This window comes from Panulirus ornatus, chromosome 15 (genome assembly GCF_036320965.1).
Source record: "Panulirus ornatus isolate Po-2019 chromosome 15, ASM3632096v1, whole genome shotgun sequence".
Classification (NCBI taxonomy): Eukaryota; Metazoa; Arthropoda; class Malacostraca; order Decapoda; family Palinuridae; genus Panulirus; species Panulirus ornatus.
In genome coordinates, this window is record NC_092238.1 from 18,345,612 (window position 1) to 18,364,337 (window position 18,726).

General features: G+C 41.6%; 1 protein-coding gene across 6 annotated transcripts in view; it reads left to right on the forward strand.

Annotated features, from left to right (window-relative positions):
• The window catches only part of LOC139753737 (uncharacterized), an 822,625-nt gene that overhangs the window by 751,466 nt on the left and 52,433 nt on the right, over positions 1-18,726 (forward strand). For all 6 annotated transcript variants that reach the window (XM_071670529.1, XM_071670534.1, XM_071670533.1 and 3 more), the window contains one exon: positions 5,856-5,973. In XM_071670529.1, coding sequence (XP_071526630.1) covers positions 5,856-5,973 — 118 coding nt within the window. The remainder of the gene's footprint in view (positions 1-5,855; positions 5,974-18,726) is intronic.

Sequence of the window (18,726 nt, forward strand, 5' to 3'; positions counted from 1 at the left end):
TCCCACTTGCCGAGATGCCATCCATCTTATCCAGAAGAACGGGGTCGCTGCATGACCCCATATAATGTCCAGCTCAGCCTCTACTTAACATATGGACGGGTCAATGTTGGAGTAATTCCCAGTTTGGATTAACAAGAGGGGCGGAAAATCGGTGCTTGAATATAGCTACTTCTGCTCTCACGGAAGAAGATCCCAAGGTTCTCCTTCTAGCGCTCGCCTTAGTTTCCATTCAAAAGAGGTGGCAACCGTTCAGTTCTCCAGGAGAAGATAAGAAGCGATAACTGCGCAATCACTCCCTCCAGACCAGTAATGTACAGATCGTTTGGAGGAATGTGTATGGGAGGAACAACGTTCACCCTGGTCATGTGAGAGCGATGTAGGATATACCAGGACACAATTCATTTTCATTAGCTATCAAGTTTTATCATTTCAATGTAAGTTGTACATATATGTAGTTGCATCACATGGAATGTGTTCACGGGCTCACTGCTTAGTACATAAGAACCAAGCACAAGGTATTGTTCAGTCTTTTGTAACATGTAAAGCGGACTTACAGACGACACAAGGAAGAGCAGAACGTTCGCTCAAACACAGGAAGGTTGTTGACAGGCCCAGATAAAAGCTGGGCTCAGCAGCTAGTCAGAGACACACTGGCCAGCCTCATCACACCGTCAACTAGTACGTGTCGTAGTGTGTCATAAGACCATAGTCCAGAGCACTATAAATGTACGTACTCATTTCTCGAATAAAACTGTATAAACCACCTGATCAGTAAGTACTACGGAACGAAGAAATACCCGATCTCATTTTCACCAACTCAACCTTACAAGAGGTGGCCCTCTCTTATAGGTCGAGCCAATCCACACTACCTAAATCTGCAGCGCCAACTTTGGTAGAACACGCTCGTAGCTAATGTCCTGGCGTACGATTCCTGCAGGTCCTCCATAAGGCTCCTTCTCAAAGGTTACAGAGTAGCCATGAACTTTGGAAACGTCCACTGCTCTTTCCCTACTGTGTTCGGTGGTGATACATCCGGGGACATTATTTTTTCCCTTTTATAAAGACCACCAACGCCACTCTGACCGTATAGAGAAGATGCTGGTGGCGGCCATCTCCTTCCCCAGTTGAGACGAGTGTAATGGGCTGGAGGATCCAGCGGCTGGGATATCTCTGTGTCTGTTCTCTTCCAGGAGGGTAGGGAGTGAGGAGGCTCCTCTAAATCCAGCTTTTTGTGGGATCTTTGTTGTTGATGGGGATTCTCTTAGATTTTTCTGTTGTTTTCCATACATCGTTTCTGTGGATCACTTTTGCAAGTGGCTTGGGTAGCTCTCAGCGATTGTGACTGGGCATTCGTGAAGGACGTGTGGATCCTTCGTGACTGTGGTGGGGTTTGCTCTCACCTGCCCTGAACGCGTAGTCTGTTCTTGTTTAATCCTGCCATAATTTCCTTCGGATGATTGTCAGGATGTTGCACTTTATGGAGGCTGTTTTAGTCCAGGTTTCTTATGGTATATCAAACGCACAATTTTGCTTGCCTCACTGAGGGAACTTTTTTTTAGTTTTGATTGGTACTTTTGACGGAGGCTGACCCTCCACCAGACGACATGGCCCAGTCCTGGTTATCTCGCGTGAAAAAAAAACAACTAGAAATTGATTAGGGCTCCGCTCGTATTTGTAGACCTGAATCTTAAAGATAAAAAGGTTGTATGACGAGGGAAAGACGACGAAGAGAATTCCACAGCTTAACTGTTCGAAGGAAGAAGGAAGTAGCATCATAAGAGCCAATGCCCGAGTGGCCGGCTTCCACACAGAAACCATGGAAAGCTGCAGGCAAAAGCTAGGAGCGGGTGATATGTCCATATGCCATCAATATGTCGATAGTTCTGATAGTTGAAGTAGCAGTTCTGAGGTGGTATGCAATGGCTGACATTTATAGCACACAGTCCTGCTGTGATCTTAGCAGTAAACTCCTCTCGTTCTAAGCAACAGTATTGGCGCCAGAAAATCGTCCATCCTCTTAACAAATCGCTACATCTGTCACCCGCCGGCTGGGAAATTCCCTCCTTAGAACCCTGGATTGATTGAGGATTTTTCTGTTCAAGATGGCATCTTTTACACGATTCAGGTCGTGGTTGACGTATGTTTCATACATCTTCAAATATGATAACTTCCTGGCCTGAGATGTTGTTCCTGCCAATATAAGCCGCAAGTTATCTCCTGTCTGAGTAAGATCAGTGGCTTTCCTAAGGATGTCATTCCCCGGTATATAGTATATACTGACAGGCTGTCCATCTTCTCAGGTAATTTTGCATGTAGAAAGTTTGAGGCTCTCCGAGTGGAGGATTCCTCGACAAAATTCTCACTGGCTTCATTGCAGTCACCTCGACTACATGAGCCCACTTCCTGATAGGGAAGATACTGTTGAAGTGTCGGAATCACCATAGTCCATGTTATTCCAGTACTTTTCTTCTCTACTGTAAGCATCATCCAATCCTCTCCTCTCCTATTCCAATCAACGTTCAACTGTCTCACTATGACACACTCCCTCCAACCCTTTCCCTCCCTGCTACGGTCAATGTCCAACTCTCTCTCTCTCTCTCTCTCTCTCTCTCTCTCTCTCTCTCTCTCTCTCTCTCTCTCTCTCTCTCTCTCTCTCTCTCTCTCTCTCTCTCTCTCTCTCTCTCTCTCTCTCTCTCTCTCTCTCTCTCACTGTGACACGCTCCCTCCAACCCTCTCCCTTGCTTGTGAACGCCTTGTAAATATCTCGTGAAATCTGTCTTCACCTTCTCAGCCCGGGCTGGGCCAAGTCTGCTGGACTGGGTCGTTGGATGCCGCAGTCAGGACCACAGAGCCCCCACAGCCTGGCTGGTCTGGTACACTTTGTAGAGACTTGTTCAATGTACTCATGAACTTCTCGTCTCATGTTGTATCTGACGGTAAATGGCCGGGCGTTCAACAGTCTTGGGCCCCGGATGTTTAAGGTGTTCTCTCTTTTTGCGCATATCATACCTTTGGATTTCAGTGGTGATAACTTACAAAGTCTTTCACACTGTTGTGCCAGTAGAATGTTAACTCTGAATATAAGTTGGGAACTATGCCTTCTAGGATTTTCCAACCATAGATGATGATGTATCTTTCCAGCATGCCCTCTAGGGAATATAGCCTAATTGATCGTTCCTAGTGGCTACTTTACTACATTAATGCAGGCCTGTAAAAGATCTCTGGACACTTTCTAATATCCGCAAATTCGCCCACTTTCATAGGGTGATGTTAAAACGCAGCAGTACTCAGTTCATGAAAGAATTAGTGCCTTGAATATCATCGTTGATTTTCCTTACCTTGTCTCGAAGGTCCGCAGGATCCAGCCTGCCATCCTTCTGCATGGGGCAAACGTTGTTTCGTTGTGTTCGCTGACGTTTAGGTCTCAGACATCGCCACTCCGAGACCTTTCAAGTTATTCATCTGGTTAATGATAGCGCCTGTGTCTGTCTGGCATCCTGCGTTGTTTTTTATTTCTTCATTTTCCCCATACCGGAGGAACTGAAATTCATCCCCAGTGAAAAGCATGTTGTTCTCGGTTGCCTAGTTAAAGACTATCTATGTGACTTTTTAGCCTTTGTGACTTTTCTGCCTTTGAGCATCATCTATTGACATGATTTTCATATCTATTCTTGTATCATCTAGAAAGGATGATATGGAACTGTGGCTCGTGTTTGGTTCAGTGTCAGATATAAGAATAAAGAATAGGAGCGGCGCACGTACATTTCCTGGGAAACTGAACTTTTTACTATGGAGACACTGGAGATGGCATGACATGGTTTATAACTGCGTGTTGTATATCCATCTCCCATTTTTCCGGTTATTCCCATCTTTCGCATTTTGTTTGACACCACGGTCACATTTGCTTTTGCAAAGTCGGTGTACACGTCAGCGTTTTCGTTGTTTTCCAGAATTTCAACAATCCTTAGATAGTGGTCAAGCAACTGAGAGAGGCAGGATCTCTCCACGCTGAAACCATGTTGTCCTGGGCTATGAAACTGTTCACTTCCTTATATACATTCCGCCAACTTGCTTCTTAGGACACTTCCGAAGATTCTGATGATGTGCGATGTTAATGCTATCGGTCGATAGATTGTCTGGGACTGCTTGCTTCCAACTCTGTGGGGTGTGGTGATGTGGGTCAGTTTCAAACTTTCAGGTATGATGTTAGAATCCATACTTTTCTCCAGAGGATGTTTAGTGCACGTGCTCGAGGTGTCTTGTATTTCTGTATGAAGACTGAGTTCCATGAGTCCGGGCGTGAGCCTGAGTTGACCAGGAAGGTAAGGTAACCCGTCTCTCCACCTGGCAAAGGACGTCAGATCGGCTAATGCTTTCTTAACTTTGCCACATTTCAACAGAGATTTTATGAAGATATAATCTACTTCATTCATTCATTCATTCATTCATTCATTCATTCATGTTTATGGTGCTGTTAACTTTGATAAGAGAGGATTGAACAATAAGCCTTTCTTTAAGTGACACACAAGAGTAAAGGATTTTTGACTCTCCCAGTTCAGTGGATGTGAACATTATTTTATATATTTGAATATTGCGTTTGTTTCCGAGGCTGTCCTCACAAAGTATTTATGCTGTTGAATCCTCCCCTTCAAAGATTTATCCGTTTGGCCAATATACATCTTATTACAGACTTTACGTGGAACAGTGTAGACACCTGATGTTTCAGTACATGATGTTTCTGTTCTTTGTTAAGGAATTCCGTATCATGTCTTCATATGTGAAAACAACATAATGTTAGGTTGTTTCAAAATACGAGGAAGAGGTGGAAATTCCTTATGCTATAATAGAACCAAAATATTTTTACTGTCAAATTTGTCTTCCTCATCAATATGAAGATTACTAAGTATTCTCGCAGTATCATAAATATGATCAATTTCCTCATTCAACAATTGAGGATCGCAAAGTATGAAGCTCTGAGAAACAAACACGATCGTAAAAGTAGATATTTGGACAGAATCCTGATGGTTCGGGAAGTGATGAATATATACATCATCGTAGGAAGGTTTCCTACAAAATTTGAATTTAATACTCCTATCTAATGTTATTATTAACTATTTGAAAAGGGCAATGAATCACTGACTTTCTCTTCCATTTTCAATGTTTCGGGGGAAGTAAGGAAATAAGTTCTTGAAAAAATGTCCTAACATCCTCACTGGAAGGCCATAGAACATCATGTACATATGTGTACCATGGTGAATTGAAGGTACAGATCTGAGGAAGGAACTGCTTCAAAGAATTCCATATATGATTTTGAAATAACAGGTGAGAGGACTTTACACATTGCATATCCAACTATTTGTTTGCAAAATTTTTCATTAATTCTGAAGCCATTGTTCATAACACATGATAATATAAATCTAAGAAAATATTTCTTACCGTGAGGAGAAGCAATGTGGTTTCATAGTGGTAGAGGATACGTGAATCAGGTGTTTTTCTTTTGAAGAATGTGTGAGAAACACTGGAGAAAGTATACATGAGGTCGGTGATACATAGTGTGGGAGGGAAGGGAAGCTATTACGAGCAGTGATGAGTTATCATCAAGAGAGGAAGGCCCATCCCTCACCCTCCCATTACATGAAGTAAAGCAGGTGGAGGAAGACTGTCTCACAAGTGGATCAATAAGTAACAACACGACTTCAGTAGATGCATTCATTTCCTGATGGTTTATCGTTCGTCTTATTTTTGTGGTCAATATTTTATAGTAATCTTCAGTTTGAATTAACTTGCAAGTAATGCTACTGGCGTCTGCCTGTGTAGGGTTCCCCAGCCCAGCTGACTGTGTCATATGTCCACAGGGGAACGACAACATGCCACCCACTAACTTCTCCTGCGTCGGTAAGGTCATCGGCGGCTACTACGCTGACGTGTACACCAACTGCCAGATGTTCCACGTGTGTACGATCGACGAGAAAGGTAAGATCTGGCAACTGTCTCTCATCAACACGGTAAGATGATGCACATGTGCCTGTCATCAACACGGTAAGATGATGCACATGTGTCTGTCATCAACACGCTGAGATGATGTACATGTGCCTGTAATCAACACAGTAAGATGATGTACATGTTGCCTGTCATCAACACGGTAAGATGATGTACATGTGTCTGTCATCAACACGGTAAGATGATGTACATGTGCCTGTCATCAACACGGTAAGATGATGTACATGTGTCTGTCATCAACACGGTAAGATGATGCACATGTGTCTGTCATGAACACGGTAAGATGATGTACATGTGTCTGTCATGAACACGGTAAGGTGATGTACATGTGTCTGTCATCAACACGGTAAGATGATGTACATGTGTCTGTCATCAACACGGTAAGATGATGTACATGTGTCTGTCATCAACACGGTAAGATGATGTACATGTGTCTGTCATCAACACGCTGAGATGATGTACATGTGCCTGTCATCAACACGGTAAGATGATGCACATGTGTCTGTCATCAACACGGTAAGATGATGTACATGTATCTGTCATCAACACGGTAAGATGATGTACATGTGTCTGTCATCAACACGGTAAGATGATGTACATGTGCCTGTCATCAACACGCTGAGATGATGTACATGTGCCTGTCATCAACACGGTAAGATGATGCACATGTGTCTGTCATCAACACGGTAAGATGATGTACATGTGTCTGTCATCAACACAGTAAGATGATGTACATGTGTCTGTCATCAACACGGTAAGATGATGTACATGTGTCTGTCATCAACACGGTAAGATGATGTACATGTGTCTGTCATCAACACGGTAAGATGATGTACATGTGTCTGTCATCAACACGGTAAGATGATGTACATGTGTCTGTCATCAACACGGTAAGATGATGTACATGTGCCTGTCATCAACACAGTAAGATGATGTACATGTGCCTGTCATCAACACGTTAAGATGATGCACATGTGTCTGTCTTCAACACGGTAAGATGATGCACATGTGTCTGTCATCAACACGGTAAGATGATGTACATGTGTCTGTCATCAACACGGTAAGATGATGCACATGTGTCTGTCATCAACACGGTAAGATGATGCACATGTGTCTGTCATCAACACGGTAAGATGATGCACATGTGTCTGTCATCAACACGGTAAGATAATGCTCATGTGTCTGTCATCAACACGGTAAGATAATGCACATGTACGCTAAGATGATGTACATGTGTCTCTCATCAACACGGTAAGATGATGCACATGTGTCTGTCATCAACACGGTAAGATGATGTACATGTGTCTGTCATCAACACGGTAAGATGATGCACATGTGTCTGTCATCAACACGGTAAGATGATGCACATGTATCTGTCATCAACACGGTAAGATAATGCACATGTGTCTGTATTTCCAACACGAAAGTGAAGATGTCAGAAGTGTGCCATGTGTAGTTTTAGCATGAAGCAAAGAAGTGACAAGTGTCACATGTATGATCTTCAGGAAGAGTAAGAAGTGGCAGGTGTCACATGTATGTTCTTCAAAAAGAATGAGAGGTAGTAGGTGTCACATGTGTGTTCTTCAAGAAGAGTAAGAGATGGCAGGTGTCTCATGTATGTTCTTCAAAAAGATTATGAGGTGGCAGGTGTCACATGTATGATCTTCAAAAAAAATGAGAGGTAGTAGGTGTCACATGTGTGTTCTTCAAGAAGAGTAAGAGATGGTAGGTGTCACACGTATATCTTCTGGAAGAATAAGAGGTGGCAGGTGTCATATGTATAATCTTTAGGAAGAGTAACTGGTGGCAAATGTGACATGTATACTCTTCAAGAAGAGTAAGAGGTGGCAGGTGTCACATGTATGTTTTTTCGGGAAGAGTAAGAGGTGGCAGATGTCACATGTATGTTCTCCAGGAAGAGTAAGAGGTGGCAGGTGTCACAGTATGGTCTTCAGGAAGGATAAAAGATGGGAGGTGTCACAAGTATGTCCATCATGGAAGAGTAAGAGGTGGCAGGTGTTACATGTATGTTCTGCAGGAATATTAAGTGGAGGCAGGTGTCACATGTATGTTCTTCAGGATGAGTAACAGGTGACAGATGTGACATATATGTTCGTCAGGAAGAGTAAGAGGTGACAGGTGTAAGAGTAAGAGGTGTCATATATATGTTCTCCAGGAAGAGTAAGAGGTGGTAGGCGTCACATGTATGTTCTTCAGGAAGAGTTAGAGGTGGCAGGTGTCACATATATATTTTTCAGGAAGGGTAAAAGGTGGCAGGTGTCACATATATGTTCTGCAGGAAGAATAAGAAGTAGCAGGTGTCACATGTATGTTCTTCAATAAGGGTAAGAGTTGGCAGGTGTCATGTATATGCTCTGCAGGAAGGGAAAGAGGTAACAGGTGTCACATGTGATCTTCAGGAAGAGTAAGAGGCGGCAGGTGTCACGTGTATGTTCTTCAGGAAGAGTAAGTGGTGGTAGGTGTCACATGTATATTCATCCGGAAATGTAGGAGGTGGCAGGTGTCACATATATGTTCTTCAACAAGGGTAAGAGGTGGCAGGTGTCATGTATATGTTCTGCAAGAAGGGTAAGAGGTGACAGGTGTTACATGTATGTTCTGCAAGCAGACTATGAGGTAGCAGGTGTCACATGCATGTTCTTCAGGAAGAGTAAGAGGTGGCAGGTGTCATATGCATGTTCTTCAGGAAGAGTAACAGGTGGCAGGTGTCACATGTTTACATGGGAAGATTATGCTTCTCTGTCACTTGATCACGACGATAAAGATGTCAAGTCGCTGGAAAACAGACAATCTGCAGATGCACCAGACTACAACAGCCTTTGAGAAATGTGACCATCGCGCACAAAATGTCTAAGATGGAAATACCAGGAAAAGTCTGGAGATGGATATACAACATCTGAGGATCAGATCCAACACGCTGTTGCAGATAAGGCCCCAAGGTAAAATCCTCGGGAGTGTACCCGAGGACCTGTCCTTGCACCTCTACTTTTTTTTTTTTCATTTGCATATTTGACATATTGAAACAGTCAGAAACAGCACTAAATATCCGACGCCCAAAATGCCCTAATGATTTAACTGCAGCAACGGAAACATCTCTCGCTCCTCTTACAAGAAGGTGGAAATTAAAAGAACATCATGAACAAAAGCATGGAACTAGACTAACGAGGGAGATTATAATGAATAACACCAAAATCATTACTAGTTGCAGTGATCGGAGAGATAGGTAGTATGTTTGAGGAAAGAAACCTGGATGTTTTGGCTCTGAGTGAAACGAAGTTCAAGGGTAAAAGGGAAGAATTGCTTGGAAACGTCTTGAGAGCAAAGGCAGGGATTAGTGAGAAGACAAGAGCTAAGTAAGGAGTAGCACTACTCCTGAAGCAGGAGTTGTGGGAGTGTATGATAGAGCGTAAGGAAGTAGATTCCAGATTGATGTGTGTAAAGCTGAATGTGGATGGCGAGAGACGGTGATGGTGCTTATGTGCCTGAGCATGAAAAGAAATATCATGAGTAGCAAGTATTTGGGAGCAGATGAGTGAGTTTGTCAGCAGTTTTGGTGCACGAGATCGGGTGCTTTAAATGCAGAGCTTGTGGAGTTGTGTGCTTAAAAAAAAAAAAAACTGGTGATTTGTAATACCTGGTTTAAAAAGAGAGGTATACACAAATATACGTATGTGAGTAGGAGAGAATGGTCATGGGGCATTATTGGATTACATATTGATAGTCGTGTACAAGAGAGACTTTTAAATGTAAATGTGCTGAGAGGGGCAGCTGGTGGGATATCTTGTAGAGGCGAGTTTCCGAAAAAGAGAAGACAATGGTGGGGAGAAGAGAGTGGTGAGAGTATGTGAGTTTGGAAAGGAGACTTGTGTGAAGAAATACCGACACAGACTGAGTGTAGAATGGCAAAAGGTGAAAGCAAATAAAGTGAGGGGAATAGGTGAGGAATGGCAGGTATTTTGGGAAGCATCTTTGTTGGTATGTGCAAGAGATGCATGTGGCATGCGAAAGGTGGGAGGTGGGCAGATTAGAAAGGATAATGAACGGTGAGATGAAGTAAAGTGCCTAGTGAAAGAAATAAGAGAAGCGTTTGGACGGTACTTAAAAGAAAGGAGTGCAAATGATTGGGATATGCATAAGAAAAAGCGGCAGGAGGTCAAGAGGAAGGAGGTGGGGTTGAAAAATAGGTAAAATGAGAGTTGAGGTGAGAGAGTATCAGAAAACTTTAGGGAGAATAAAATGATGTTTTGGAAGGAGGTAAATAACGTGCGTAATACAAGAAAACAAATGGGAATATCGGTGAGGGGCAAAAGAGGAAGTGATAACAGGTAATGATGGAGTGAGGAGGAGAAGGAGTGAGTATTTTGAAGGATTGTTAAATGTGTTTGATGATGGATTGGCAGATGTAGGGTGTTTTGGTCGGGAGTGGTATGCGATGTAAGAGTGTCATGGAGAGTGGTTCGGTGAAGAGAGAAGAGGTTGTGAAAGCCTTGCAAAAGATGGAATCCGACAAAGCGACGGGAGTGGATGGTACTATCGTTGGATTTATGAAGGAAGGGGGTGACCATCTCTTTGATTGGTTGGTAAGGATATTCAGTACGTGTAAGGGATCATGGTGAGGTCCCCGAGATTGGCGGAATGCATTATAGTGTTACTAGGTGTAAGTTTGTTAAGTATACCTGGTAAATTGTATGAGAGGTTATTAACTGAGAGGGTGAAGGCATGTACAGGAAATAAGATTAGGGAGGAACAGTGTGGTTTCAGAAGTGGTAGAGGATGTGTGGATCAGGTGTTTGCTTTGAAGAATGTGTGTGAGAAATGCTTAGAAAAACAGATGGATTTATATGTGGCAATTGTGGATCTGATAGGGTTGATAGAGTTGCTTTGTGGAAGGTCTTGAGAAAATATGTTGTGAGAGGTAAGTTGCTCGAAGCAGAGAAAAGTTCTTATCATGTGTGTAAGTAATGTGTATGACTAGACAGAGAGGAGAGAGAATGATTCATTGAAGTTTCGTGTGCGGCAGGGGTTTGTGATGTCACCAGGCTTGTTAGTTTGTATACGAATGGGGTGGAGAGGGAGGTAATATGTACATCATTGTCTTTTTTTAAAGTATTGATAGCTCTTATAAACCTTTTAGAGCAAATAGGATCCACAGGTTTTGACAAACTAGCATATACTAAACCTCTACAGATGATAATTTTATCATTAGATAATTCACTGTACTTCTTTAAATTACAGAAAGACCCTGTGACATCAACACAGTTGGCTTCCTTGTTAAAGCACACAAATGAAAATTTGCAACACGAAGAACCTTCTAGTTCTCCCTTTTAATGATAATTTTACTTTACTTCCAATGTTGCTTAAATCCTTTAATGTAAGTGTTGCCTTCAGCAACAACAATACTAAAAAGAATATCTTAATCAGGAACTCACCAGAAAGTTCTGCAGGATGCATCTATAAAGTGCCATGTAGAAACTGTGATAAGTTTTATGTTGGGCAGACTGGTAGGGATCTTTCTGTTAGACTTAAGCAACATAGATATAGTATAAGAACAGGACGAGAATCTAATACCTTGCTTAATCATGATGAAAATTATGATCATTGTATTGACTGGAATAATGCCATCTCATTTATTAACTTTAACTCCTGTACCACGAGAAATATAATTGAATCTTCTATTACTAAATACACGAAGAATTTCAACATTAAAGGGCATATGCAACGCATTTTGACATTCTAATAATTAAATGTACTAAGAGAAATATGTTTGTTCCGGAAATTTAATCTAGATCGGTTCTACTACAGCGGAGATATTGTGGGAAAACGTTGTGTCGGTTTTTCTATTCGCGCGGTTTTACTGGTGACCTCGCTCTGACGTCACTACATCACACCGCCACTTCGATCTAAAAGGAAATTGCATGAGGACTTTGTTGCGCTTTGCGTTTTTCAATATTTTAGTGTTTGCACTGTTCTTTCGTTTGGATTTTATAGTAAATGTTTTGCAATGAGTTTAGTTTCGTTATTGTAGTTTTAGTATAATTATTCATAGTTTGTATTTGAAATAAATCGCGTCAGCAGCGTTGACGATATGCATTGTTTTGATAATTCTTTGTTATATAACAAAACATGTTCTGTATTTACTGTTTCGTGTCTTTAGTTTGACAAGTATTTTGGTGTTGTATTCATTACTATTTTGTATTCCTGTGATATTTATATACATCTTTTGTTATGCAGTAATGTTTTTCTTGTTGATTTATACAAATGTGTACAACTTTGTTATGTTAAAGATTGTTGGACGCATTGATTCTTTATATAGTTGTTTTTGTTGTTGCTGTATTACTTTGATCAATTAACTGATTCATGATATGTCCCACTAACTAGGGGCGAATGTGGATTTGCTTTCTGTATGATCTGTTAATTATTGATGTATTGTTTATAGTTTTACTTTCACAGTGATAGTCTTTCATAGCTCAAATAATCTTATAATACTTTTTTATCCTGTGTTACACAAGTTTATACTACAAGTTAACTCATTAAGAAATTTAGTCATTTATTTAATATGTAAATTAGCTGTTTGCTTTCTTTGTTTGGGCCTATAAATATAACAACAAATGATTTGATGTCCAGTAGCTTCTGGGAAGTCATCGTGTTGCTGTCTGTATGTATGGTATGCAGTCTGAAGTAAGGATGGATGTAGGCATTCTGGCTGGAAGCCATGATGCTTAATGATACATTGTTTTTCTTGGTCCTCCCCGAGCGCAGCCATAACCTGTGGGATTTCATGGCAACAAATTGACTCGATAATTGTCGTTATTGAGGGAGAGTGACCACAGAAACACCTGTCAATGTAATGATGGTAACTTTGTCAAATTAGGAAATCCTATTCCACAATAGTAATGCATCTTGTTACGGAGGGAATATTGTCATGCTAAAGTCTTGTGTCTGTACACATGCATATTGTAGCGTGGAGGGGATGCTCTGATTGGCAGTGTATTGGAGGTCATTTTGCATATAATTGCCTTTGTACATGTAAGAATATAAATCATTCGGCTATTGTGCCCAACCTGTATCAATTCAACGTAAGGAGCGATAAATAAAAAATATTGACGATATAAATTCAAATATTCATAATTCGAAAATACAACTTAATATATTTCTTGTAACAAATATATTTCTTACCAATCGTTATTCGCAAAGCGTTCTGCGTATCCCTTGAGCACGGGGCTGCCTTGCGTGTCGGGTTCTTCATTCAGGTCAGCTTTCGGCTCAAAGAGGTATGGTTGGGTCCCTAGCTGGACATCTCCATTGTCAGGATCCTCAATAATTGATGAGCCATCGGACATATATATGTCTAAATCCTAGCTGGAGCTCGAGTCGCTATGTCTTCTCTCCATATCGACCGTCATTATAGGTGTATGTAGTGACGTCAGCCTGGTGAGCCTCGTTTTCGGTTGATTCGATTTTTCAGAAAGGTAAAAATAGACTCTTTTCAAGCGGCATAACTCCGTTATTTATGCACCGATTTCAAAGCGGTTTTTTTCTTTGTTTGAAAATTAACAAAAACTATAAAATAACTTGAAAATTAATTGCCATTGCATATAACCTTTCGTATTTGTGAAGGTCTTTATGAATTCGATAACTTTATCGTTCATAAAATATGTAAATAGTTCCCCTTCGTGTCCACATAAGTTTATGATAAGCTTGTTGCCAGACTCGAACGCACCCGACCTCCATTTGGGTAGTCACATGTTTACCAAATGGCGTCCTAACTACGTCTCTTCGTTGTATATCAACTGACTGTTATACTTCTTTCTCGTACATCCCCTGATGATGTGATTATTACACGAAAGTGCACTTGGGAACTTATCATGTTTCATTTCCCCATGGACTCCTAGGAATATGCTTGCTCACGCGCTCAACTGTGATTCCTTCCAGTATATATATATATATATATATATATATATATATGGAAGCGGAAGTGGATCATAGGGCGGGGGAGGGGGCGAAAATTCTAGGAGCCTTGAAGAATGTGTGGAAGTCGAGAACATTATCTCGGAAAGCAAAAATGGGTATGTTTGAAGGAATAGTGGTTCCAACAATGTTGTATGGTTGCGAGGCGTGGGCTATGGATAGAGTTGTGCGCAGGAGGATGGATGTGCTGGAAATGAGATGTTTGAGGACAATGTGTGGTGTGAGGTGGTTTGATCGAGTAAGTAACGTAAGGGTGAGAGAGATGTGTGGAAATGAAAAGAGCGTGGTTGAGAGAGCAGAAGAGGGTGTTTTGAAATGGTTTGGGCACATGGAGAGAATGAGTGAGGAAAGATTGACCAAGAGGATATATGTGTCGGAGGTGGAGGGAACGAGGAGAAGAGGGAGACCAAATTGGAGGTGGAAAGATGGAGTGAAAAAGATTTTGTGTGATCGGGGCCTGAACATGCAGGAGGGTGAAAAGAGGGCAAGGAATAGAGTGAATTGGAGCGATGTGGTATACCGCGGTTGACGTGCTGTCAGTGGATTGAATCAGGGCATGTGAAGCGTCTGGGGTAAACCATGGAAAGCTGTGTAGGTATGTATATTTGCGTGTGTGGACGTGTATGTATATACATGTGTATGGGGGTGGGTTGGGCCATTTCTTTCGTCTGTTTCCTTGCGCTACCTCGCAAACGCGGGAGACAGCGACAAAGCAAAAAAGAAAAAAAAAAAAAATATATATATATATATATATATATATATATATATATATATATATATATATATATATATATATATATATATATATAGAAAGGTTCAGCAAGAAAAGTAACAACTGACGCATGTAAGAATCAGCAGTGGTTTAGAGAGTGGTTGTACTTATGATAGCCTCTTGGCTACAGTCAGATGATGACGGATAATACGTTCATAATTTAAAAATTATTTTGAATTTTTTGAGCGAGTTATTGCTCTAAAGGGTTTATATTTTTACGCGTTTAGCAACCGAACGTTTTAGTACTGTAAACATTTTTTCTGCCTTTAACGATATATTGTTTTATAGAAGACACTAACTGGTTGGTTAGAATGTTCCTGTCAATCATTGCCTGGCAGTCTTAGTGCGTTTGGTGGAATATAAGCCGTAGATGTACAGGTATTGATGAAGCATGGAGGATGTTTTGATTGTCCCGACTTACTTTTCCTTTACGGTTAAGTCTATGCTCAGACTGTATCGTTATGACATGCAGACCTATATCCATGGGTACGATCAGTACTCATGGATATGTGTATGGCAGTTTGAACTACAAGTAAACTGTGAAATTTGCCTCTAAGCTGGAACTTGAGACACCTTAGGAACTGTTCATCATACATATCTGAACATGATGATGTTGCTGAATAAGATACCTGTATATCCAAAACTATATTTTTTCATTATTTCCTTTATTATCAAATGTTGAAATTCTCCCAGACTTAGTGAGATGTCTCACTACACCCATCCTTACGTCTCCTTTGTTGTTGGAGCCAAATGTAGCATTAGACTAAATTAGGATTGATTATAATTACATATTTGTTTCGTCAAAAAAGGGGGGAAACAGAAGGAGTCACGCGGGGAGTGCTCATCCTCCTCGAAGGTTCAGATTAAAGTGTCTAAGTGTGTATGGATGAGAAAAAAGGAGATATAGGTAGTATGTTTGAGGAAAGGAACCTGGATGTCTTGGCTCTGGGTGAAACGAAACTCAAGGGTAAAGGGGAAGAGTGGTTTGGAAGTAAAGTCAGGGGTTGGTGAGAGGACAAGAGCAAAGGAAGGAGTAGCACTACTCCTGAAACAGGAGTTGTGGGAATGCGTGACAGAGTGTAAGAAAGTAAACTTTAGATTGATATGGATAAAAGTGAAAGTGGATGGAGAGAGATGGGTGATTATTTGTGCCTATGCACCTGGGCATGAGAAGAAAGATCATGAGAGGCAAGTGTTTTGGGAGCAGCTGAGTGAATGTGTTAACACTTGATGCACGAGACCGGGTTATAGTGATGGGTGATTTGAATGCAAAGGTGAGTAATGTGGCAGTGGAGAAAAAAATTGGTGTACATGGGGTGTTTAGTGTTGTAATGGAAATGGTGAAGAGCTTGTAGATTTGTGTACAGAAAAAGGACTGGTGATTGTGAATACCTGGTTTAAAGAGAGAAATATATGTAAGTATACGTATGTGAGTATGAGAGATGGTCAGAGAGCGTTATTGGATTACGTGTCAATTGATAGGCGTGTGAAAGAGAAACTTTTGGATGTAAATGTGCTGAGAGGTGCAACTGGAGGGATGTCTGATCATTATCTTATCGAGGCGAAGGTGAGAGAATGTTGGGATGAAGAGAGCGGTGAGAGTAAGTGAGCTTGGGAAGGAGACATGTGTGAGGAAGTACCAGGAGAGACTGAGTGTAGAATGGAAAAAGGTGAGACCAAAAGACGTAAAGGGAGTTCGGGAGGAATGGGATGCATTTAGCGAAGTAGTGATGGCTTGCGCAAAAGATGCTTGTGGCATGAGAAAGGTGGGAGGTGGGCAGATTAGAAAGGGCAGTGAGTGGTGGGATGAAGAAGTAAGAGAGAGGCATTTGGTCGATTTTTGCAGGGAAATAGTGCAAATGACTGGGAGATTTATAAAAGAAAGAGGCAGGATGTCAAGAGAAAGGTGCAAGAGGTGAAAAAGAGGTCAAATGAGAGTTGGGGTGAGAGAGTATCATTATACTCTGGAGAGAATAAAAAGATGTTTTGAAAGGAGATGAATTAAGTGCATAAGACAAGAGAACAAATGGGAACATCGGTGAAGGGGGCTAGTGGGGAGGAAATAACAAGTAGTGGTGATGTGAGGAGATGGAGTGAGTATTTTGAAGATTTTTTGATGTGTTTGATGATAGAGTGGCAGATATAGGGTGTTTTGGTCGAGGTGGTGTGCGAAGTGAGAGGGTCAGGGAGAATGATTTGGTAAACAGAGAAGATGAAAGCCGGCAAGGCGGCAGGTTTGGATGGTGTTGCGGTGGAATTTATTAAAAAATGGGGTGACTGTATTCTTGACTGGTTGATGAGGATATTCAGTGTATGTATGGCTCATGGTGAGGTGCCTGAGGATTGGCGGAATGCATGCATAGCGCCATTGTACAAAGGCAAAGGGGATAAAGGTGAGTTCAAATATCAGAGGTATAACTCTATTGAATATTCCTGGGAAATTATATGGGAGGGTATTGACTGAGAGGGTGAAGGCATGTACAGAGCATCAGATTAAGGAAGAGCAGTGCGGTTTCAGAAGTGGTAGAGGATGTGTGGATCAGGTGTTTGCTTTGAAGAATGCATGTGAGAAATACTTAGAAAAACAAATGGATTTGTATGTAGCATTTATGGATCTGGAGAAGACATATGATAGACATGATAGAGATGCTCTGTGGAAGGTATTAAGAGAATATGGTGTGGGAGGCAAGTTGCTAGAAGCAGTGAAAAGTTTTTATCGGGGCTGTAAGGCATGAGTACGAATAGGAAAAGAGGAAAGTGATTGGTTCTCAGTGCATGTCGGTTTGCGGCAGGGGTACGTGATATCTCCATGGCTGTTTAATTTGTTTATGGATGGGGTTGTTAAGGAGGTGAATGCAAGAGTTTTGGAGAGAGGGGCAAGTATGCAGTCTGTTGTGGATGAGAGGGTTTAGGAAGTGAGTAAATTATTGTTCGCTGATGATACAGCGCTGGCGGCTGATTCGGGTGAGAAACTGCAGAAGCTGGTGACTGAGTTTGGTAAAGTGTGTGAAAGAAGAAAGCAGAAAGTAAATGTGAATAAGAGCAAGGTTATTAGGTACAGTAGGTTTGAGGAACAAGTCAATTGGGAGGTAAGTTTGAATGGAGAAAAACTAGAGGAAGTGAAGTGTTTTAGATATCTGGGAGTGGATTTGGCAGCGGATGGAACCATGGAAGTGAGTCACAGGGTGGGGGAGGGGGCGAAAGTTCTGGAAGCGTTGAAGAATATTTGGAAGGCGAGAACATTATCGCGGAAAGCAAAAATAGGTATGTTTGAAAGAATAGTGGTTCCAACAATGTTATATGGATGCGAGGCGTGGGCTATAGATAGGGTGATGCGGAGGAGGGTGGATGTGTTGGAAATGAGATGTTTGAGGACAATATGTGGTGTGAGGTAGTTTGATCGAGAAAGTAATGAAGGGGTAATAAAGATGTGTGGTAATAAAAAGACTGTGGTTGAGAGAGAAGAGGGTGTATTGAAATAGTTTGGTCACATGGAGAGAATGAGTGAGGAAAGATTGACAAAGAGGATATATGTGCCAGAGGTGATGGGAACGAGAAGTGGGAGACCAAATTGGAGGTGGAAGGATGGAGTGAAAAAGATTTTGAGTGATCGGAGCCTGAACATGCAGGAGGGTGAAAGGCATGCAAGGAATAGAGTAAATTGGAACGATGCGGTATACCGGGGTCGACTTGCTGTCAATGGATTGAACCAGGGCATGTGAAGCGTCTGGGGTAAACCATGAGAAGTTTTGTGGGGCCTGCATGTGGAAAGGGAGCTGTAGTTTCGGTGCATTATAAATGACAGCTAGAGGCTGAGTGTGAACGAATGTGGCCTTTGTTGTCTTTTCCTGGCGCTGCCTCGCGCGCGTTCGGGGTGAGGGGGGTGTCATATTATTTGTGGCGGGGTGGCGACGGGAATGAATAAAGGCAGCAAGTTTGAATTATGTACATTGTATATATGTACA